The 25,070-nt window shown below is 42.6% G+C and overlaps 1 protein-coding gene across 6 annotated transcripts in view; it reads left to right on the forward strand.

Moving 5' to 3' along the window:
• The window catches only part of wdpcp (WD repeat containing planar cell polarity effector), a 56,381-nt gene that overhangs the window by 9,225 nt on the left and 22,086 nt on the right, over positions 1-25,070 (forward strand). For 5 of the 6 annotated variants that reach the window (XM_020601795.1, XM_020601796.1, XM_020601793.1 and 2 more), the window contains 8 exons: positions 5,289-5,373; positions 7,627-7,671; positions 9,951-10,001; positions 11,634-11,704; positions 12,755-12,814; positions 13,204-13,318; positions 17,342-17,478; positions 20,231-20,422. In XM_020601795.1, coding sequence (XP_020457451.1) covers positions 5,313-5,373; positions 7,627-7,671; positions 9,951-10,001; positions 11,634-11,704; positions 12,755-12,814; positions 13,204-13,318; positions 17,342-17,478; positions 20,231-20,422 — 732 coding nt within the window. In that variant the 5' untranslated portion in view covers positions 5,289-5,312. The remainder of the gene's footprint in view (positions 1-5,288; positions 5,374-7,626; positions 7,672-9,950; positions 10,002-11,633; positions 11,705-12,754; positions 12,815-13,203; positions 13,319-17,341; positions 17,479-20,230; positions 20,423-25,070) is intronic. The other variant, XM_020601797.1, reaches the window with a different exon arrangement.

The following is a 25,070-nucleotide window of genomic DNA, read 5'->3' on the forward strand; positions in this document are numbered from 1 at the left end:
GCACATTCATGCAGACAGACTCTACCTGTCTCCTCTCTTCAATAGTATTACCTCTACCTTATTCTGCCGACAGCTGAATGGGCGCCTGTGAGAATCTGTTAAGTGTGTGTGGGTGGGTGTGGTTGCGTGTGTGTGTGTGTGTGCGTGGACGCATGAAAGTTTTCTTTGGCCTGCTGCCTGGCGCCACTTTGCCTTCTCATTTACCAAACCCGCTGTCTATTAATGAGACAGTTGAGAAGATACAGTGTACTTTCCTGTGGTTGTGTGTGTTTGTGCATGGTTAAATGTACGCACTGCTACCAGCTGTTTGAGTTGTTGTAACTCTAAGTACAGAAACAGTTCTGAAACCTTCATGTTCCTTTGGTCATTACGACATGCAGTAAAGGGGCTGTGGCTCAGACCTTGTGGTTTGTGCCATAACAATTAGACCACTGGACCCCCCTGAAATGCAAAGAAAAGGAACAGGACAGTGTTAGAAATCACAAAGCTATTCACTGATTAACTGCATTTTATGGGACTTTTAATTGGATGGATGGTTTTGACTCCTGTAGACTCCTCCATTGTTTTAGCCATTTCTCATTATCTCACCCTTTCTTCAGAGCCACAGCTTGTGTTGTCAGATTTTGTCCACTTTTTTTATTTTTTTGGCTCTGATATGACCCTGGAAGCTGAAGGACTTCTCCCTCAAGGATGTATTGTCGATAAGAGCTCGTGTGAGTCTGTGTGCATGATTTCATATGTATGTAAATGCGAGCATGTGTACATTTCCTCAGGTACCACAAAGTTAAAAGATAGGAGAGTATGCATCGACCTGTATGTGCCTTTCCATGCATACGTATGTGCTTGTGTCCCGTATGAGTTCACATATCAGATGTTTGAGCGATTTGAGGGAATGTGGTGTAGGACTGACACGAGTGCCTGAGTGTGTTTACTGAATACATTAATGTGCGTGTTCACAAAGTCTGTGATCGAGACTTGGCAGGAATTCCGAGGCACCTCAGATTGAAAATATTTGCTCATACACTCACAATTACACCCTGTTACTCTAGCTATCTCTGCCTGTGGATGCACTTTGTGGTCCCCCTTTGTATGTTTTCTATGTTTGCCAAGTTTCTCTCCAAGAGCCAAAACAAGACCAGGCAGTAGCTCAGAGAGTGTCTGTGAAAGATAAAGGTTGTGGAAAAATGTCAGAAAATTTGAATCCCTGTCCTTTTGAGAGAGATGAGACAGTAAAGAGAAAATCAGACACTGAAATACTGTTCTTTGAGAGAGATGTGATAGAATGGGGAGAGTAAAAACTGCCAGAAAGACAGGGAATACTAGCAGACTGGGTCAGAAAGATTATTGCTCTTCTAATAGAAGGAGGTGCCTCAGAAAAACACAGCAGACAAGGAAGAAATAAAAAAAGATATAAGGCGAGAGACATGTAGGCAGAGGGATAAGTGAAGGTACATAACGGGGAAAGAGGAGAAAAAGGTAAAGGGAAGTTATGCAGAGCCAGGTCGGTGAGAGGGGAATGACAGGGTGTGTGTGTGTGTGTGTGTGTGTGAGAGAGAGAGAGAGATGTGTAACAAAGGTTTGTGTGTGTATTGGGGCGGGGGAATGAGGCAAGGCTGTGATGGCCTTGTGTCAGTCATGCCATGGCAGCTCTTTAACCCTATAATTTACCACATCACTCTTCTTGCAGTGATGGAGCCACTGCCTCTGGCATGTGAGTTCTCTGTGTGCACTTTGAATTTTATACCTTGGGAGTGAGGGTATGTTTGGAAAGTGAGGACATTTTGACCAGTGTTGACTTTCTGCACACCTTCGAGGGGCTGTTTGAGGGTTAGGACTTGGTTTTAGGGCTACAGTTAGAATCGGGTTTGCGTTGGGGTAGGCATTTAGTTGTGATGATTCAGAACAGGGTAAGTCATTGAGTGTCCTCACAAAGATGCAAGTACAAATTCAGTGAAATATGCAGCCTTTGCAGAGGGACTCGCCTGCTGAGAGCTTTCTAGTGTTATTATACTACACTTGATGTTCTGACTATGTATACCTGGATTAAACCGTAGTTCAGTGTTAGATTGTTAGCTTAATCAGTGTCTGAGTTGTGGCTTTTGAGAGCGAGAAACAGAGACGTGACAGGATTGCAATCCATATATCTTAGCAAGGCTGCTGCTGTTTCTTTTCCACTTGGAGAGAAAATTACTTAAAGTTCTGTTTCTTTCTGTAACATACACATAAGCGTCCGAGCCTATTGATAAAAAGACACTTTATGTTGCGTTCCTCTTTGTGCACACATACAGTACACGCACATGCGCTCCTACTCAGCAGCCACCCAGAGGGGACAGTGACAGAAGAGCAGACAAGAGATGCAGAGAGCAGACAAGGTCATAGATCCTGTGGATCGTCTTTGAAAGAGGAGTCATATGTTTTCCCTCCACCTCCCTTTGATGTTAAAGCAACCTCTTTACTAATGTAAAGAGAGGATACAATAACCTAGACCCCTCACACAGGCCCTGTGTACACTGGCTGTGCACCCCCACAAAGCTCTGCAGGGAGGCGGGTAACCCACAGCAACTCCAGGCACAGATCAGTGTGTGGCAGCTGCCCAGGACCTGTACAGTCTGTGTGTGTGTGTGTGTGTTTGATGAAGGATGTGACTGAGGACTTTGTGTGTAAAGGCCATTTTATTAATAAAGCACATTCTGTTGCAAGTTAACTGTCTTATTTTCAACATGTACAGCAAAGCAGCACGAATAGAGGAATTTAAATACAAAAAATGCAAAACGCCCACCCACTAAAAACCAGTGACAAGCCTAGATCCACTCCGTGCACTCACTCAACAAACACATGCATGAAGTTTTCCTGTTTCCTTTTAAACGTGGACAAAGTTGCGACACAGGTTATCAGGCTGTTTGTGCCACAGAACAAAAAGCAGCCTCTCCAGGTCTGGACTGTGATGATGATCTGAGAGGCCTGTGAGGATTGTAGCTGGTGAGCAGGTCAGAAATGTACAGGAAAGCCAAATATATGAGCTTTGACATTATTTCTGTACTGCATCAGAGAAGTAATGCATTTGGCGTTGCATGGACAGCATGTGTAAAGTGACAGGAGTGGGAAGCTGTTAGACGAGCAGGATGATGCCGTCTATCTCTGTCACTCAGGTACGTTTGTGGCTACATGTGTCACACTCGCACAACACACACTCACCAGTTTTCTGTATCTCTGCCCTTTTGTTTCTTCACTTTGGCCATATATTTCCTGAGACATGACGGCTCCACAGAACAAGGTCTCAAGAACTTTAGGCCAGCCAGACTGGCAATAACTAAATGAAAGCTGCCTGAAATGAGGTTTCCCCTCCAAAAGGGCTGACTTCCTTTAAAAAAGCTGTTTAGGAGAGGATGAAAGAATCCTCTTATGTCAGTAAACTCGTTACGCTGCCATGCTAGCCGCTGCGTTTCCATGACACCCAGTGTTATCTGTATGTATTTTTGTTGGGACTTGTAGTTTTGGGGGGGTTGAGTGGCAAAATGAGATTTTTGCTGCCCCCCCCCCCACACCAGGAGGAGCAAGAAGGGAAAGATAAGAGAGAACCTTCTTGGCGTTAACGAGAGAAAATAAGAGAGTGAGAGGATGGACAGACCGAGAGCATTAGCTGCACAGATAGAGAAATGAATGGCCAACACAGCGCTACACACACACACACACACACACACACACACACACACACAAAGCATGAAGGAATATTAAAACAGTGGTCCTAGTCAAATACCAGTGATAACACAGAACACACTGCCCCCCAAGCCACTAAAATACATAGACTAGCCGTTTTTTGGTGCTAGTACCCTAAATATTAGTAACATCATTATTAGTAGTAATAGTAGTTCAACAGTAGTAGTGTCTCAAAAGGTAGTGTCGAGCTGTACCACTAGCTGACCTATTGACCCCATATTTCCCGAAGCCATTTTGGTGGTCCCCAAAACCCGTTTGAAGACTAGGGGGGACCTGTCTTTCCAGGCTGTGGCTCCTAGACTGTGGAATGCGTTGCCCTGTCACTGCGTATGGCCGAATCTGTTGGTGGGTTTAAGAAGCAGCTGAAGACACATTTGTTTAGTCAGGCTTTTAGCTGATTTGATAGTTAGGTTTTATTTTATTTTTAATATAGTTTTATCTATTATCTGTTGGTGTTGTTGGCATATTGTTGTTTTGTTTGTTTTGTGTTCTGCATTGCTGACTTTGTGAAGCACTTTGTGATTTTATCTGTGAAAGGTGCTATATAAATAAACCTTACTTACTTACTTACTTGCGAGTTGCTGCACTCACAACACTAAGGGCAGTGGTAGTAAAACTAGAAAGTAGTACAGGCAGTTGTAGTATTTTATTGATCCCACAGTAGGAAATTCCTTTATCACAAAAACCTCATAAGCTGTTCAATACACAGTTTGACAAAGCACAGTCGGGGGCCCTGCTCACACAGATGGAACAAAATATACTAGAATCGTACAACAGTAAACCATGAATACAACGGAGGAAACCCCACAGAGACGACTCGTACAAGGCAACAGTTTAACTGCTCAGGGAATTAAGAGAGAACAAGGAATAGTCGGTGCGTCTCATAGACCTGTTCTGTGTTTGTTTGTGGACGGGTGGAATGTTGTCTGCTTTGTCTGAGCTGTCAGCTGCAAAGTGTGTGTCCATCATGGCTCGTCTGTGATGTGTGAATGAACCGGGACTTTCTCCGAGTGTCACTCTGAGTTCACGTGCACGTCTGTCTTTCTGTCAGCGTTTTTAAAGTTAATTGGTCAAATTGTGCATTCGTAGCTGTAGAGTTCCCACAAATATTATTACATTTGTGTTCTAGTAGTACAGGTATAACAGGTACAGTCAGTGGTGCTACAAGAGTGTTGTGTTTCAGCACGATTGTTTTTTGTTTTGTTTTTTTAAGTGCACCCTCAAGTACCGTCACAAACCCCATTACTAATGCTAGTTGTTTAGTTTTTTTAAGTGCATCCTCAAGTATCGTCACAAACCCCATTACTAATGCTAGTCTACTGCTACTACTGAATGTGGAAAATTAAAAATGTTTTGCTGATCTATGTATATGGTCAGGACGTACCTGGCAGTCACTCCTACACCTTAGTGAGCGTGTGAGGCTACATGCATGCTTTGTTTGACCCTTACACCCGTTTATGTCGATCTGTTATGTCATCTTGCCATGATATGCATCTGTGCTTGTATTTCGCCTGCCCGTTCTCTTTCTCCGTCTTTCATTTGTTCTTTCTCTCCTGTGTCCCCCTCTGCAGACTCGGGTTTCACTCCTTGGTCAGATGGCGTTCTGCCTGGCTGAGTTGCACTTGTGGTCCACCAAGAGCTCACTCCAAGTCAAAGGTAGCACTTATCGCCATGTTCAATCTCCACCTCTCCGGGTCTCTCAATTATTCTCCCACCTTTCTCTTTCCTTGCTGTCACTCTTGCTTGCTCTGGCTCTCTCTGTCATCGCTCACTTTGTTTTCACACCTTCTCCCCAGCTTACCCATATCTACGCTAGCAATCTGACTCTAGTCAACACCAGTTCTCACCTTGACTGTTTTCACTTTGTTTGCTCACTTCAAATTCTCATGCTGTCCATGTTGTTTATTGCATTATACGTGACATTCATTATGTTTTTACAACTGTGTTTGTTGTTCGTAGTCTAATAGAGTAATATGACCACAAGTAGCTCAAGACCACGCCATCTTGTGTAGGACTCCTTGTTTTTCATGTAGCTGAATATACTTTCTTTAGGACTGTGGCTGTTTGTTTGTTTGGGGTTGCTGTCATGCTGCCAAATGAATTTAGGACTGAACAGACACATCCCTGATGGTTCTGCATGATGCATAAGAATATGAAGTGCCTGAAACATTTGCACAGTGCTGCACATGGCCGTCATGTATGCACTGATCGTAGTTAACTGCTGGTCAGTTGTTCCTCGTCAGCCCTAGTAGGTTTGGTCTAAGTTAGACTTTTCTCAGTCTTTGCGCTCTTTCCTGCCTGCCACCTATCAGTCCATCTCTTCTGTCAGACAGAAATGCTCAGTTTCTCCATTTTCTTGTTTTCTCATCCCTTCCATTCTGTCTTGTCTTTCACAGTCTACTGAGCTTTAGAGGAAGATAGTGTCTCTCAGAGGCTGACTGTGGCATGTGTGTTAACGTGTATACACAAGGTACGACAGGGTGTATATCCTATGTGATGGTGACATATCCTTATTTGTTTGTTTTTCCTGTTGTATGTGTCTTGGAAAAATGTGGATACATATGAGGAAAGAGGCCTGGTCGCTGAGGTGTAACGTTCACTATCATGTCCTTCCTCACATCATATATATCTGCTTCAAAAACAGAAATATAGACTTATAAAAGCAGTACCTCTAATGCTATAAAACAAGTTTTTTCTGTGGTTTGGTTTGTGTTTATGTTGTACATGTGTTCATCACATTTGTAGAGTTGCTCATCACAGCACACAGTTCCCACAGCTTTCTGCCTGTGCCCACTGAGCAGCTCCACAGATGCGGTTTGTGAGTTTATTGCTTTGCACAAGGAGGTCTCAACAGAAATCACTGCAGGAGGGTAACAAGCTCGTCACTGATTTTACTGAACCAGATGTTAACGGTGCTCTAACTGATTTCCTTTCAGCCACTAGAGGGTCTAGTGAAAATCAAAACAAATGGACTAAAATGCTGCTAACTGCTCTTTGCTCCTCCCATTTGGTTGGTATTATGAGCTGTAGTAGTCCTGTGTCAGAAATGTAAAAAGTGACATTGAGCCCTATCAGTGCTGTGTGTGTGTGTGTGTGTGTGTGTGTGTGTGTGTGTGTGTGTGTGTGTTATTTTGGTGCAAATACAGAATCTGTCAATCTGCATCTTTATTTGTTACTGGTTCTTGATAGTCCCCATTAGCAAACACTAATAACTGACAGTGCTGTGAGTGTATCTCTATGCAGGTACGGTACATTTGATGTGTGTGTGTGTGTGTGTGTGCGCCATCAGCTCTCCTGTTGTATTAGTGTGACCTGGCCTCAGGAGCAGCAGCAGTGGCAGCAACAGTAGTGGAGCGATAAAGAAACGATGTGTTGTGCGAATCCGAGTCTGGCTGCTTATGGTTTTGGGCCTGCAGGAATAACACTGACAAAAAAAGGCTCAGCTCAGCAGTTTGTGTGCATGTGCGTGTGTGTCTGTGTGTGTGTGTGTGTGTGTCTGTCTCTCTCTGTCTATCAATATGTGCATTTGTGTTTTGTGTGTTGCATTTGTGGGTGTGTCTGACATTGGTATTTTCTTCGTAGCTGTCCACTGAGTCTGTGTCAACTTTTAAATGTATATTGTTCATGTGTGTAAATCAGAGTCTGTCCCTCGGCTGGGGCGGGTTAAAGCACACTCCTGTCTTTATTAATACCCCACTACCCCCTCTGTTTTGGCTCGGACCCCCCAGCCCATCCTTCCACCTCCTCCTCCCTCACAGGGTCTTATCTAAACTGTGGTGCTGGCAGACGGGACAGGCCACTGGCTGATAGCGATTGTTTATCCCACGGTGCGAAATTGCTGATGTGTCTTCTGCTTTTCCCTGACAGCCCGATGCTCATCTCTCTCTCTTTCTCTCTCTCACCTCACAGATACAGATATTGGCACCTATCAGTACTATGATAAAGGAAAGCCAGGTAAATAGTGTTTATATTGGATGTCTGTTTGTGTTTAAGATAAGTTGCATTTGTCTTGTCTTTGGAATGTATTTCCATGTGTGTGTGTGTGTATATGTATATATGTATATAGCTGTAAACACACACATGGACACAGAGATTACTAGTCCTGCATATTTTAGTGTCCTACACCCGTTAACCACACATACCCTTGTCCACACAGAGGCTATTAGCATGTAGGATTTACACCCTAAAGCCTTATATACACACGTACATACCATATACACACATAGGTTATTAGGCCTCTGTGGTTCTATCTCTTACATTCCCTGTGTTCCTGTTGACTCGGGGTCCTGCTGCACAGCGATAGGAAAACTAAACTGTTGACTTTTTCCTAGATCACATAGCACATAGCCCCATGCAGTCCAGCCCCACATTGCCTCAGGCCAAGAGGCTTCCCTTACCATTGGGTATTGCTCCCCCATGGTCCAGGCAATAGGGATGATCTGTGTGTGTTAATTTTTATGAAAATTATATATCTTGCAAGCATTTTAAAATGTACACCAAGTGGCCTGAAGAGGGTTGCTGTATAGTTTGTCCTCCTGCTATGTGCCAGATCTTAAACTCTGCTGAGGTTTCAGTGAAATTCTACACAGCAGTTTTCAAATGGGCACCAACTTCCCTAAAGGGAGCGCTCCACAGTTAAAGCTCAAAATAAGATGACTTCTGCTTTGGCCAACATTATTGTCCATTTTACAATTACAAAAAGTATGTCAGAAATATTGTACAACTAGTGAGTCCTGTTCGTTATGTAGAGTGAAATCCACAGGCTTTCACATACAAGGAGAACTAACCTTTTACAATAACAAAGGAAGAAATTTGGTTCCTCGCTTTTTTTACTTTAAAAATAGACATTTACTTTATATTTAAATTTAAAGTAATTTTACAAATTTGGATCAAAACAGTAAAGGTGCAAGCCATAAAACCAAAACTATGAAATCAAAGATGAAGATCTTTTTCATAGTCGTTTGATCCACTGTTAATATAAAATATTGTTTAGAGCACTTGTAGCTTAATGAATTAATTCCTGTGAGAGTTCAGTTTGTAGCATAATTTATTTGCTGTAGTGCGTAAACCCTCTGTTCTCTCTTCTTTTTTTTCGATTTGCCTGCTTTATCATTTTTGTAATATATTTCTTTCTCACATCAGCATGTTTTCCTTTTCGTTACTGTGCCTTTCATGGCTCTGACTGATTTACTCCTCTTTGTCTCAGTATTTTACTCTCACCATGTATATTTTGTTCTTTCTCATTTTGTGTACTCTGTCTCTCTCTCTCTCTCTCTCTAATCTGAGAAGCTGCCTTTTCTTTCATTGCAATCTTCAGTGGAGAGACGATGCTCTCGCTCCAAATCCTTTCATTTGGAGGATTACTAAAGTGTGGCTTGATATCAGAGGGGAGGATGGGTGAAACAGAGCAGGGGAACAGAATCACCATCCAGACGTGCCACACTATAGTGTTGTAATAATAGCTCAGGCCACGATTCGATTCGATATACAGTAGGTTACATTAGATTAAAGTTTGTTCAGGTGATATTTTGTATGGGCACTGTGGTTTTTAGCTTGAACAAATGAACTGTGGCGCATATGTGCTCAGCTAGTTTGTGAAAAATGGACATTTCAGCACAGTATTCTGCCTCAATATTTTATTTTACTTCTTTATGCAAAAGGCCCCTTTAAAAAGCCCCTGAAAGCTTGGCTTCAAATCTTGAGAACTCTATATTCACAACTAAATAAGTAAGTCCGGTTTAAAAGGGAATGACCATGAAGTGAAGTGTTTGCTTTTCTGTGAGGTTAAATGTTAGTTCCACATCTTGCCACTAGAGGGAGGCCCAGGCTCAGTGGAGTGGCTCTGGGGGTACCCCTGCAGCCAGAAACCCCCCAGCCCTCCCCACTCAGCCCCAGAGCAGGTGCCCATGTCTGGGCCTGTCTGGCCCCTCACCCTCTTATCTGATTAATACTACTAATCCTGGAGATGTTCCTGCCTGCCAGAGAAGCCGACCACCACACTGGCCACTTCTCACTCACAGTGACCTGGCCATGAAGCATGGTTATGTGTTGTACTTTGCCAACTTGGCCTTTTGGAGCTAAGGGGATGTTTGAGTTCCAGCCTAATTTTCTGTACCTCTGTATCTACATCACAGAGAGAGACTCGAGTCATTTGTCGTATACCTCATGTTATTTTTAATCTTATGTGTATATTCCAAATCAGACCCTTCATTTCTCCTCTTTATATTTCCCAGCCGTTTCCTCAGAACATCACTACTACAATGAGAAACTCAAGTTCTGTGAAGGTGAGTGTCCAACAGAGAAACTTAAGAGACAGTTCCTCATAGACACCAGCGTGTTTGCTGCACAATTGGTCCTAATCATCTCATTAGTGGATCACCATTTTCCAGAAATCCCTGTCCTCAGGCCACTGTCCTACTTCCTCTCTTGCCCTCACTCTCTCTGCTTCTCACCCAGTGGTAAGATAGAAACACCCTTATCAGGAGATGAAAACTCATCTTCCTCCCCTACATCCCCTCTTCCCTGATCCCGCTCCACCCTCCCCGCCCTCATTTGCATGCATCTGTTTACTCCCTTCTCCCTTCTCCCTAATAAAGAACCCACTCCTTAATGGTTTGTTTCAGTAAAATAAACAGATAAGGGGGTGACTGCACCATATTGAAAACAGCAGTCCTACTTTTGTTTCCCTCCCACTGAACTTCATGTGTATGCATAGGCAGAAGCAGATGCACAAATTCAATTTGCTATTTTTTTCCTCCACATCCTCTGTTTAACCACTAGAGATGGAGGGGAAGAGGTAACGCTGGGAAATTAAAATGAAGGGATGGTGTGGTACGTGTTGAGATGCCTGTTGTGAGGGTTGCTTTTGGAAGATAACTCCAAGTGCCAGAAGTCTTCACAATTAAATATTTGCTTCTCCTCGAAGACTATGTAGTTTGTGTGTTTTGAAGGGACGTTTTGTTTTCAGTAGAATATTCTTACTCTTTATGTGCAGCTCCTGTACATCAGTCTGTAAGCAGCCGGTTGCAGACTTTTGTTGTGGTCAGAACTCACTAGCGCTCATTTTCTGTTGATGGAGTTTCCTTATAGCAGCAATAGCTTTACACTGGGTTTTAAGTATAAAAGTAAATGAGTGGCATAGATATTGCTGCTAAGGGTACAAACTACCTGTGCCAGACGGTGAGATATGAATCCTGAATTTCTACATTTGATTGAGAATTTGAGAAAGTTACTCCCAAGTACAGTAGCTTCTCTGCTTTCTTACAGTGGAATCTGAATACATGGTATACAATTGATGCTAGTGTTGCAAATACAACAATATAACAATTGATTACTTTTCCATAGTCATTTATTCATTTCTTAGTTTATGAATTGGCCGAAAATGTAAAAAAAAATTGACAATTATTTTTAAGGCGCTTGTTTTTTTCTAATCAACACTTCAAAACCCAGAAGTAATCCATTTACCACAATCAAAGATGGAGAAGGCAACGGATTCTCCCACTTTTGAGAAGCAGGATCCAGTGCATGGATGTTTGCTTGATAAATAACTTCAATTATTTGATTGTCAAAATAACTGCCAAATTATTTTGACTAATTGATTAATCAGTTAGTCTAAGGTTTCTAGCATTAATATCATTTCTTCCTGGAGCTAGGAGCTAAAGTGTATCTTGGAGCACAAGCTAGATATACCTTCATCTCTTTTTTTTCTACCTGACTGTCTTGTCACCACCCTTTATTCCACATGTCTCACCTTTTCATACTTGGATCTCAAACCAGATATGAAATTCAACCCTGTTATCCTTTCCGGGCTTCTAAATTCCCATGAGTACCTTTCTTAAAATAATGATTTCCCCTATGTCTGTGTTTAAATGTTGGTCACATGATCTCATGGTTCTTCTTGTGTTTTTCTTCTGTAGCTCGGGGATATACATGGACCCTCAGGAACCACCGGCCAGAGAAGCTACGCGATTCGTTGAAGGAGTTGGAGGTACCCGCCCCCTCTGTTCATCCCCCACCACCACCATCCTTCCTGACCTCTTCCACCTCCCTCTGGGGATTTTCAGAGTTTTCCCTTTCCGAAACGGCTGATTGATTAACAAATAGGGGCATTCTCTCCCTCTCCCTTCACTCTCCTTGTTGTTCCATTTGTTCTGCTCTCTCCCTCTCCTCTCTCATCACCTCTCTTTCGGGCTGAGCTCTGTCATCGAGGGGGATATTTGAGGGGATCAAGGGACTGCAGGCTGCCCCTCATTCCTTCTTTTCCTCCCTGTTTCCCTCCCTCTTTCTCATCCTTTCCTTTCATTCATCCACCTCTTCCTCGACCCTTTCCTCTCCCTTCTCTTCCCCTCTGTACTTGTGGCAGTACAGACCTAGCTTTGTTTGCTGGAACCTGACTGTGGCTGTTATACATACATACACATTCACGCGCACGCACACACACACACACACACACACACTCTCTCTCTCTCTCTCTCTCTCCACCCATCCACCTCCTTTCTCTCACCCGTAACCATTGTCTGAAACTAGAAACACCCCAGCTCACCACCACACCCCACCCTCCTCCTCCTTCATCCTTCTCTCCTCCCATTCAATCACCCCAGCTGGTTTTGGAATGTGCCAGGAATGACTGACCTTACACACACACACACACACACACACACACACACGTACACTAGCAGCCCTTACCTGTGTCCTCTTTCAACTTTCTCCCACCCCTCTATGAGCAGGAACTGTATATGCTATTGAGGTAATTAATGCAAATATAAATGACACTGGCATTGTAATGAAATGGAAATCTGCTGAATTTTTACATGAATGTTCATAATTAGACAATCATCAAATACAGTATACATATTCTAGATTTGTGTTCACAGTGAGGTTTAATCAACCAGTTTAAACCCAATTCTATGTTTCTTGTAGCACCACAGCTGTGTCAGTTCTGTGTCATCAGTTGTGTTTGTGGGTTTACCTCTGTTTGTTCCATTTGCCTCACAGTCTTTCTGTCTTCCTCTTTGCTTTACCCATCATGCTCATTCAGGAACTGTTGCAGACCAACACCTGCATTCACACCAGATGGAGGAACAAGCATTGCTGTCAGGTACTCTTGTGATAAGAGGGCGATGGGATGTTAGCACTATGCACTTTTATGTAACGTAAGCTAATGTTACATATTGCTGTGCAACTGGCTGCCCTGAATAAGGAAGTTGCCTGACTTTGAGATCATTCTGTATTAACTCTTCTGCCAGGCTACATTTCAGATGCATTTTTTATAAGCATGTAAAAGTCTTTTTATGTATTTCCTCACTGTTCCAGTACTTCACCATTATGACCTGAATCCTAACAGAATTTAATTTGCCAGTGTCATTTAATTACCGCTTGTGGTCACACAGACTGCTTCTCCAGCTGCTCAGCTAACTTACGTAGTCTCAGTTTAACTACTTTTACTGCTGAATCTCTGTCAACTGTAATCATGTTGGGTTTCTGCAGGTGATGCTAAGCAGTGGAGTACTGGTAACGCTGAGCCTAAGTGGACCTCAGCTTGAGCAAGTGTGTGTTGATCGCACATTAGTGGGCCAGCTACCAGCCAGTACTGTGACTGATGGTTAGTTACAGACACACACACACACATTCTAAATAACAGTCACCAAGTTCCCCTTTAAATCGCCCTGGCTGGTTGAAGATCTGTCAACCCTTTGTGTTTATTTATCATTAAACTTCAGGGCAGTTGTGAGCTTTTTTTTTTTGATGGGAGTTTGCTCTACAATATACACTGTGTGTGTGTATTTTTAATTTTAATCCAGTATTTAAGTCCAGTGGATTAAAACTTTTAAAACATTTTTGACTGTGATTTTGGTGACTTTGGTGCTGGTGATGCTAATTAGCGCTCTTGCATAACCAGCATGCCTGTTATTAAAGCAAAGGAAGCTTTGGTCCTGTATTGGTGTGATTTCTGATTAAAATGATGGTTTATGTGTGACTTAAATATTCCACAGGTTCAAGAACATGAGCATCATGGTTTCCGCCATCTACCCCTGCTCGTAGCCACGCACGCACACAAACATTTGGATTCAAATGTTCACTGTTATAAAACCACAAAGCCATCTACCACACACTTACACATGCAACATGACATCTGCCACACACACACTCTCCTCAGCACTTTGTCACACAAACAGTCTCACACGCACTGACTCACACACATAACAGGTGCCACAGGTGAGCGAGGCGACTCTGCTAGCTAATTGCGGGCAAATCCTTTTGTGCTGTGTGTGTCCAGGGGCCTTCCCTTAAGAGCATCCATCAGTGTTTTTCCGCCATCGCACGTTCCTCCAGGGAGTACCGCCCCCCTCGTATTGCACTCTCTCACTCTGCAGACCTGGCAGGAGAGAATAAGGGGCCGTGGACACCAGCCCAAATCTGCTAATTATTTCTTTCTTTCTGTATCAATTATTTGTTCCTAACACTGCCCCTCCTGTTTCCACCCAGGGTCTCAAGACACCTGATAAAGCCCCCATAGTGCGCACACACACATGCACACACTCTTATGTACACACAGGCATACACACACTCATTCTCGCACGCATACATATGTAATTACAGACGTACAATTTTTTTTAATGTAGCTCAACAAACACTTACTGTATGTCCACTCACATTTACAGACGTGTGCACAGAGAATGGAACACACATGCACATGCTCAAACACAGAATGGCATATAGCGAGGTAGACACACACACACACACCCACACACCCACACACACCCACTCTGGGCCCGCTGCGCTCTATTCAAAGCCTCAGAGGCACTAATTATTAAAGTAATGGTTGTGAGAGGGTTGGTTCCGGGGATTGTGTGTGTGTGTGGGAGGGTGTAGTAGTTTAGAGGCTGTTCTCACATCTGTCACTTGTTAAATTAGCCCAAGACAATTAGAGTAGAGAGCCAGACGAGATCACACTGTCCAGTACACTGATGTACAATTACACAAACAAGTCACAATTACAATCAAATTGTGACTGGAGTGAGAGCGTGTGTGGTGTTGTGACATATTCTATGTATAAGTGTGTTGTTGTATAATTAATCACTTTTATGCCTGAGCAGTTTTCAAAAAGATAAATATAGGATTGAAATGAATCATTATATATTTGAGAAGCTGGATATAAATATCTGGAATATTTGCTTGAACATTTACTGAAGCAATAATTACTCAGTTATCAAAATAGGTGCAGGTTTTGTCCTTCAGTTAACTGATTGTTGCACTCTAGATTCAGTTAAAATTAAAATCATTTTAATCAATTAAAAATTCAAATCAGCCACTGTGTAGCCACAGAATTCATTTCCTCAACAAGGCGACAGTTTTTCTAAGCAGAAGGTTTTCAGTATTGGTTCCTGTAAGACAACAAGCAAAGGTAACTGGGTCTGTTCTGTTTGTTTCACGGTGGGACAATGCAGATGTTCTGTCATCTCTTAAACTTGGTATCCTCTTGGTTTCATCATACAGAGCAGTAGGTTACATCATAGTATCACCACCTTCCTGGGCCAAGCTGTGCATATGCTTCATGATTAAGCATCCTTAAGTGATTTTTCATAGCCAGTTTCATTTAGCCATGTTTAAATGTGCTTTGGCTAAGCCCATTGGCCTCTTATGTCAACATGCTGTTGAGGAGATGGTATTAAATGGATTTAAGGGAGTTTGTATGTGTCTCTGTCTGTGTGTATGTGGTGAGGCCTTGTACATGCTTTATTATATGGCTTGTTTTATGTTTGTGTGTGGAGAATCTATGTGTTGGTATGTGTAACTAAGCACACTTAAAGAATTGTTGGAGGTTTCTATGTAGCCAGTATGCATTGCATATGACTGTATATGTAGCTGTGTGTTTCGGGGGTAAGTATAAATGTGTGCACGTACCCACTATGAGTGTGTGTGTCTGGTGGGTGGGTCATGAAGGTCTGGCCCTTAATGCCAAATGAGCCACCTGGTCCCAGATTAGGCCACAGCCTGGTTTCATATCTCCTCCTTCATTTGGGAATGAATGGGATTAATCCTAATCCCGTTTATAGACACCCATAGAGATCAATACTAAACTGCATTTAACTTGAGTTGTCTGTAATCTATTACAAAGACGCTTACCATTGCATTAAATGTTGTTTTGGAAAACCAATGCAACATTAATGGCCGTATTTTATAATGGTTTAAGCCTTGAGCCAGTTTTCATTACAAATGCTTGGTAGTCCAAGTTCAGCACAGGGACGGACTGAAACAGTTGACCTGATTTAAGATGGTAGTTTTTTTTTGTTTTTTGTTTTGCATTTTCAAGCAGTGTCTCATTTCCCTCATGAATATTTGCATATTAATTTGAAATTTTCGCAACAGGATGATTTGAAGTGCAATCATACCAATACCCGCATGTTTATAAATACACACGTTCCATGGTTAATTGCCGGTTAGATTTCTAAATCTCGGGGTGCAGCATTGCTCGTTCAACTCAAACCAGAATATCTCAGAGACGTGTACCGACCCCCCCCCAATTTAATTAGTTTCATAAACAGATTAATTTGAAGGAGAGGGAGGCTTAATTGCTAATCACCGTTTCCATGCAGCTCATGAAGAGTTGAACAGGATCAAGTGTGTTCTTCTACCACAAAAAGGCCTGCAGTGCACTGACAGGAGGGGAAGGGAACAGGGTAAGAAAGAGATACGAAGAATTCAGGAGGCAGTGGAAAAGAAAAGAGGAGGAGGGAAGGTGGAGAGGGGAGACAGGGGAACTAGGAGGAAGGAAGTATGGGAAGAAGAGAGAGACAGACTGACCTTCTCTCCGCCAATTCCAAACTAATCAAAACAAAACGATACTGTACTACAGTGTGGAGGTAGCATTTTGACAGATTTGGCAAAAGTCAAATTATATTGCAAAGTGGAGAAAGTTAGAAGAGCGACAGATTCCCAATCTCACATAAAAACCACAGGATCTTCAGGGTTTAATGCAACTAGCGGGGGGGTCGGTCAGTCTGACAGTCAGTAACATGTTTGTGCAACTATGTTCTTGTCAAACCACCCAGTGAATTTTAAATACAGTATGTTTCCTTTGGAGTCAGCAGGCTCAGTGACAAAAACAGTAGCTGCATAACTGGAATCTTCTGCATTTTTCTGCAAAGAGCCTTTTATCGGGGTGATTTACAGTGTGTAAAAACAAAAAAACAACCCAATATCTATCTCAGAAGAGACGCACCTGGAGCTCACAGATGAATTAGCTACTTTTAATGGTGCGAACAAATTAGACTATCAGATGGAATAAAGGAAAAACCCATCACTGAATAAAAAAAATTGACTGGCTAGTGGGTAACTTTTGATAGAGCTCCTGTGCTCTGGAAAATGAAGAGGCTTTCAGAATATAGATGTTTCATGAGAAACAAACTGTAATCTACTAATTTAAGCAATTTAATCAGTGTATTCTAATTTGTATTTCTAAGTATCCTAATTCAAGGCTTCCTGTTAAGAATAGTGATCACTGTGTGTTGATATTTTTGTCATTTCTGGTAGTGTAAGGAGACTGGACTGTTAAAGGTTCACCTCAGCAATCAACTTTTTTAAAATCATGACATTAAGTGGTAAATGTGACTGTCGTTCCCAGCGGTGCTGAGTGATGGGCTGATTCTGCTGTCCTTCCTGGAGCAGAGCCAACTGGCTGCCGTCTATCTCAGCAAGAAGAACAAGAACCCTCCAGAGACTGGCAGGCAAACAGACAAACTCTCACCTTCTGAAATCAAGGTACAGTCAAACACATTGACGTGGTGCGCACGAGCAATGTCTGTGTGCGTTGATGTATGTAGGAGTGAGAAAAGCGGACAACACACAAGAGAAAAATGAGACTGAAAGAAAACAAAAACAAAAAAGAAAGGTGGTAGCATACTGTATTATTCTATATCACTGTCCGGCTGCTTGCTTCATCCTTTCCGATGGCCAACATTTCCAAAATGTGTTTTTGGTTTGTATTTCATGTTCAGTCAGCTACTTTCTCTAACTGAAATGCAGTGGAAGATAAAACTACAGTTCAGTCATGTGTTTGTTCAGTTCCTGGCGTATATTGCCATTATTAAAACTATTTCTAAACATAGTATAAACTGAAGAATATGGTTGTATTCAGTACAAATACCTGTAATATCCCAAAAATACAAAACCTTCACAACCTCGTCTGTTTGAATCGAGGTTTAGCAGGCTGAGAGACCTGAGCGGTTTTTTACTACATTATTGACCTTTTTTCTCTGGCAGCAAGTTAAACAACTTGCTCCGGGGGGGAAAGTCTACTTACACTTTTAGCTGTTCAGTATACTTGTACTTTGTCTGCATACATGCAAACTGCTAACCCTGGCATTATCACATTACTGCCAGGCCCTTTTGTTGAGGTGTGTGCGCGTACATGTTAGTGTGTATAAAGGCAATCGGTCCTTCCTTGGGTCTCTCCAGAAGCAAAGTCCTGATAAGACAACCCCCCACCCCCTCACCACCTCCTTAACACATACACATTCATACATTCATTGAACCACCACCCCATATCTCAGTCAATGCATGTGCATGCAACCTGCAACATACACACTTGTGCACATGCACACCCAGCTGCCCATCCCCCACAACAAACACACATACACATTGCCCTGGTCCAGTGGGCTAAGCTGGAAAAGGGAGAGTTTTTTTTGGGGGGGGGGTGACTAATCCGGCCCACAGAAAGTGGTTTTTGATTATTGCTGACCAGCAAACGCCAGCAGAAAAAAAATTAGAAGAGGGAAGAGATGGTAGGGATAGAGGAATGGAGAGCGTGCAGGGGGTATTGATAGTGTGTTATTAAGCCAGTGATATTTATTTATTTTCTTATTTTATTTATTTTCCATTTTGAATCTGTCAGTGATCTCCCATTTAACTCTTTGTTCCTCCTAACATCAGATGTACTTCCATTATTCTCATTCCTGTCTGTACTTTGTGTCCAAAGCAAATGTCCCCTTAAGGGAACGAAAGGACCAGACGTGGACCACATGAAATCTGCTCTGCTCATACAGTGCCACTTCCTGATTTACTCATTTCTGCATGTTCCTCTGCTTTTAAAATCATCTTTTTGTACTGAGGTGTTTGTGTGTTTGGTTTTTTTTAAGTAATTCTTAAACAGTCATTCTTGGTATCGACAATATGTGCTTAGAGGAATTTACAACTAACTGCATTTTTCCTTTGGATTCCTGCAACTGATCCATCACAAGGATTCTGATTGGATTGAGAAAGGTGGAATAATGTGTACTTTTTGTTTTGTTCTTCATTTATCCTTTAATACATGATGCATGATTTAGTCCTCTGTTCCCATAGTGCATAAAGGCAGCCCTCACCTCTCTTCTGTCTTTCTTATCCTCCTGTCCAATTCCAGACAATCTGCTTTTTCTTCATTACCACCCTTTATTCCCCTCTCTTTTTCCTCCCTCACCTCTGTCCTCCCTCTATCTCTCAGGTCCTAGCCACTCTTCTTCACCATAACAGAGGTCATGGATGTGAGTGCGTGTGTGCACGCACTACTGTGTGCATGTTAGCCATTGACTCTGGTAGCAGGTTTATTGTGCAAGTGAGTGTGACTGGAGATAAAAATTGCATGAAAGTCCTGTATGCATATTGGGCAGCTTATGAGCTATGGTGTACATGAAAGGCAGGGTCACAGTGTAGGACCTGCAATTTCACCTGAAAGTGCTTCTGGATAGAGCTCTGTTTGTTTAATGGTGCGTGTATGTGAGTGTGTTTGTTGCTTGTAGTATGTTTGCAAAAGTGTGCGTTTATATACATTTTTTTATATCTGTGCCTCTACACATGTGTGTGTGTGTGCATGTGTGTGTGTGTGTTTCTGTGCTGCCCCCCCAACCCTCCCCTCCCAAAAGCGCCACGAGAGCTTATTACTGTGTGTCTCATTGTTGTGGCTCATAGAGCGTGGCGGACCCTCCCAAAAATATGCACATCACTAAAACAACAAGCCCAACAGAATAAAACACATGCACACATTAATAATGGAAGATAAAAAAAAACAACCTTAGACATCAGCACAAACAGGATGGGGGAGGGACAGTGGTGTTTGGGGCTGTTTCAGAGCCCTCAGGTGTTGAAACGGAGCAGAGAGGTGAATCCAAATGTGTGAATAACTAAGATACTCTGACATCTTCCCCTTCTCCAGATGGCATGTTTTAACTCTAGGTATGTCCACCAGTGTTGGGCTTCAAACTGTCCAGGGTTTCTGCAGGTCCATAAAAGGTCTCACATCCAATAATCTGAATTTTAGGCTTTAAAAACTCTTGGAGTTCTTAAATATAATTTTGATATGTCCTAAAAATATTGATCATGCCCAAGATGATTCTTTCAGTAGTTTCTATAGTACTGCCTATGGCAAATCCCCACCACCTCCTAATTTTGGGGTGGGGTGGGGATTTGCACCCTTAAATTTAACTTGATGAAACTGGCAGAAACTGCATGCTCTGCTTTGTTCTGTTTCCTTCTCCAGGTGTCGTGTGTGGAGGTGAGCGGGCAATGTCAGAGGCTCCACAGACATGCGGGTCTCAACCGTCTCCAGGATGTGGCAGTCTGTTGGTGGAACCTGGGTGAGCCCAGTGAGGAGCTGTGGCCCTGGACCCTTAAAGATACATACAGGAACAATCTGGTACTGCTCAGCTGCTCACCTACTGTAGGCCTCAAGGTACACAAATACTTTGTGCTCTCTAGATTTTTTCTGACACACATTTTACATGTAATTGTTGCATATCAATAACAAAGTTCTAAATCAGTTTGTTTCAACAAGTTTTCCAGTCGGTTATACATTCATCACTGAATCCAAATACTAAATTTTTAGCACCAGAGTAAATACCATTACACCTGTCATGAAAGTGTAGCAGAGCGCCGAAAATCAGGTGATAGGAGAGAGTCATACTTTATTGATCCACCAGGGTAATATTTACTTATGTTAATGCTGCAGTTAAGATGATGAAGAACAAGAATGAAAGCATAAAAGAAACCATAGTTAGGGTCTTCACACAATCAGGGTAAAAGTAAAAAAAAAGCACTTTAGTCTTGCATTTTCATTAAATAAAAGAAATATTAAAACTTAAGAAAATGGTGGTACGTATCCAACAAAACAATTTGTGATGCATAGAACAGGCTACGCTAAAATCGAACTACTCAACAGCTGCAGTAGGAGAACCTGTCACAAACTTTATTAACCTCAAAGGTTTTAGCACTGTTTAAAATCACAAATAATAACTCCAGCTGTTTGTTACCGTACACACAGCTCTCATGCACACACACAGAGTGGAAAAGGCAACAAAGCTGCTGTTTTGAGTGGAGCCCTGTGTTGCCATGGATGGGACCAGGGATGGTGTGTTAGTCTCCTCAAGGGTGGCACCTCCATGTAACACCATATGAAATAAGCAGGAGAGCAAAGCTGTGGTACAAAGAGGAGGAGAACGCCTACACTGTCACACGCATGCTGAAACACACATCCTCGTGGCCTCTGGCAAAACCCTTTCCATGACCCGATTCTGTGGCAATGAAGGATTGGCTTTGTGCCATAAACAAATGAAAGAAAATTACCTAACTGGGCTTAACTCTGTTCCTTGTACCGTGCGCCTAAGCATATGCAAGATATTCACCACACCGGAGAGAGAATGGAGAGACAAGAGGGAGGAAAGATGAGCGTTACCAATTGCATGCTAGGAAAGGGCGGTCCGTATGAATATTGAAATAATCATAGCAGATGCTGTTTGCTGCTTTTTCCGCTTCTTGTTTTTGCATTTATCACCCTCTTTCACCTAGTTTACTCTGTCTCTCCTTCAGCCCCTCCTTCCCCCGCTCCATGTTCCTCTCCTCCTTCCTTCCTCCACGCTTCAAGAACATTAAAGTCTCTTCGTGGGGCTGCGGCATCGTGCTCTAATGAAAGTGTTTGTTGTCATTTTTCAGATGCGTGGTGTGAAATTAAGCGAGCAGTTTATGTAAGAGCCGTGCCAGGAATCAAACGCCAAGCACACATCGGGAGACGCCAGCTACTTCAATCACTTCAAGCTCATATATATGTTTCTTTTGTTCAGTTTGCTATCTGCTGCACTAAGCCAATTTTCTAGCCAGTCTCTCTGCATTTAAGAAAAAGTCTGATATCTTAGTCTGATAGCTTTCCCTATGTGGTCTTAATTCAACCCCCCCATGCTGATAACTGGAGCCATGGCATGCAGGGTGGGAAGGAAGAAGGAGAGGAGCACACATACATAGTTTGTGTTTATACAGCCTTCATGCTGTATAAACAACACACAACACAAATCAGCCATTACTTGAAATTCCAGAAATTGAATAACCTTAATAAAAAAGAAACACCGGCTGAATTTTTTAGCATTTTTAGTTACTCTATCTTTTTGTGGTTGTTTGTTTTTGAGCTTTTTTAAAAATGTTTTTTAAAACCGTGTGACTATCCCGTTATCTGTTACAAAACTGCTTCTTTGCAGTGGTTTGATCTGCATTGGTATGATTTCTGTTTTCCCCTATTATTGACTTTAGCTGTGTGGCATTCATCTCTAGTGAAACATGGAAAACCTAAACTAACTGTCCATGAGAACCAACCTTAAATTAAATCATTTATTTATATAAAGAATATATAATTGCACTGATACAAAATATTCTGTAATCTGTATTTTTTCTCAACTGCAAGAACACTGTGATTAAGAATAGAGGGGTATAAGAGGCTAAATTAAGTGTAAAATGGTAAATTTACCTCTAAAGCACAAAAAATACCTGCTGTCGTAAAGTGCAGAATTAAAGCACGTACAGTAGAAAGCACATTTTCAGCAATGCACTAGAGCCTTGATTCAGACCATGAAGGCGTCGGGTGTGGAATCCAAAGTGCAGACTTACCCCCAGGCTCCACTGCTTTGTCAAAATCACACAGGAAACAGTGCTGCTCCTGTTTCAGGTCTAGTGAGTAATATTTCCCCTGTACTACAGTCAGTGGTACCAATTATGACAATTAAGGTGAGGCACATTTTGGCCTGTGATTCCACTGTGGCCATGCATTTTGTCACATCAGTACCTCAGCCCTAATTCACATACCTAAAACTTCTCTGTCCCACCCGCCCCTCCCCACCTGCACCCCTCATCCCTTCATCCCTCAACTCTCCTCCGAGTCCCTCCATCCCTCTCTATACTTGTCTCTCCCTGTCTTTCTCTGCTCCGTGAGCTGGAAAATTGGCTTCAAAAGGCCACTGCTGTGAACAAGGGCCAGCCACACAGTTGGGTCCGTCCGTTTTATCTTTCACGCCACAGAGGGGAAAAAAAGGTACCGACGAGAGAGAGGGGAGAAGAATGGAGAAGAATAGTTTTGACCAGTCACTGAAACCAATAACCAGGAGAAAGCTACTTACTAGAGGCCCCTCTCTCTGTCTCTGCTCTCCGCATCTTTCTCTCCATGTCTCCAACCCTTCCAGTCTTTTTTGCTTCCTCTGCTCGCTGTCTCTTTCCTCACTTCTATTCCCACTTGTTCGCCCTCTCTTTTGTGTGTATTTCTGTTGGTCTGTGTCCTCTTTCAGTCTCTTTTGCTCCCTTGCTCACTTCATTTCTTGACCTTATTCATCACTTTCTGTTTTATGCTGTCAGAACCAGCAAGTACCTTCAGCTACAACAATATATTCTGTAGAATTCACATACAAGCAAAGATGCACTTTTATGATTATATTAAAATGACACATGCATACTGTATTACAGAAGCCCTTTCTCTTCTCTTCTTTTAAAGAATTGGCTGTTTTTGGGGTTCTAAAGTAATTCTATTAAACTTTATGTAGTAGTTTGTAAAACAGGGTTGCATACTGTTGTTTTAAAAATGGTAAAAGAGTTGGAGAGATACTGAGCAACCTTAGCTGGTATTTTGAGATCATTTCTAAGAAACGTTCCAAAGTTGAAATGCTCCTGAATGTAACTGTAATGTAACTTTATGGCACTGGTGATGGCAACCTCGGTTACTCGCGCTCTCGTTTCACAATGAGCATTCCTTTGTCTGTCCGTCTGTAGTGCTGTTGAGATTTACACCTGCATTCTTCTAAATATTGCACTTTGATGAAACACTCGAGGCACTGCAGCTAAACATTCAAACTCCAGGTCTAGTTGAGTTCAGGGTCCAAGTCATGTACAGTAGCTGAGGTAGGTGCTGAATGCCTATCTAAAACCCTACGAGGCGTCTTTCAGTACCTAGTACATCAAGTTGAGACTCCCATACTTTTGAGTGTGGACTTTGTAAGTTTGAACTTTAAGTACAAACTCTTGAAGACAGGAGGATGCAGTACTCTGAATGTGGAACACCAGCGTCGTTGGTGACACAGACTACTGTGCTCTGAACGAGGTGTAGCTGCCTGCTAATTATAGCCAGCTGGTCCGGTAGCAGGTACTGTCCGAAAATGTCGAGGCAAATTTCCAAATCAGTATTAGTTGATAAACTGACCACATATTCTCAATCCAAGGGGTTACTTTCTCGCCTGAAAACATATCAAAATTTTATAAAGTGGCATAATGCCAGTCCTAGGATGAAAGTTCTAACAGCTTTGAGCCAATAGCTGCCACACAGTCTTAAAATGTGCTATGAGAAACCCTCTCTTCTCATTCACTGTTTTTGTATATGTACCATGTGTCAAAATTAACACAGGATCTTGAGCCTGAGCTCTGTTGCAGGTTGAGGCAGGCCATGCAGTATTTACTGTTTGCCCCTGAGGTTTAGCTGACACTGCCCCCTTCTCTATTTCTTGGAGGGTCACCTCTCAGGGGAGGCAGAGCTGAATCAGCTGCACCTCATCCCCGATGGTGCCACAGTGGTATACTGGCACAGCAAGCCGGGCACAGGATGAAAAGCTGAGAGGATGAGATCTGGCTGGGGGGTCAGGGTTTGTAGCTTGAAGTTGGTCTTGTGATTTCTGTGACAGCATTTTGTGGCCAGATTCGATGGACTCTCACCTGCTATGTTTGTGTGCAAATTTATTTAAGACATGTGTCACCCTGTCCCTGTAGAAATGCACAGTAGCTATCCAGAGAGCCCACCCTCCCAGGCATACCCCACCTCTTACATGAATTGAGCCCTTCTTGCCTGCTGCCTCAAATAAACACACACACAGCACCCACCCCCTGGGGAGCAGCAGGGGCTGGCTCTGGGGGATTATGGAGAGGGAAAAAAGCTTTCAGGAAGACAGTCATCTGCTTCTCTCCTGCTGTAGACCATGGGCAGGCAAAAACTCCCTTCCTCCCTCTAAGTCCCTTTTTGGCAATGCCTGCCAAAAAAACTGGGCCGGGCAGCTTTGTGAAAGGAATGGAAGACAGGCAGGCAG

The sequence above is a fragment of the Monopterus albus genome, unplaced genomic scaffold, assembly GCF_001952655.1.
Source record: "Monopterus albus unplaced genomic scaffold, M_albus_1.0 scaffold52.1, whole genome shotgun sequence".
Taxonomy (NCBI): domain Eukaryota; kingdom Metazoa; phylum Chordata; class Actinopteri; order Synbranchiformes; family Synbranchidae; genus Monopterus; species Monopterus albus.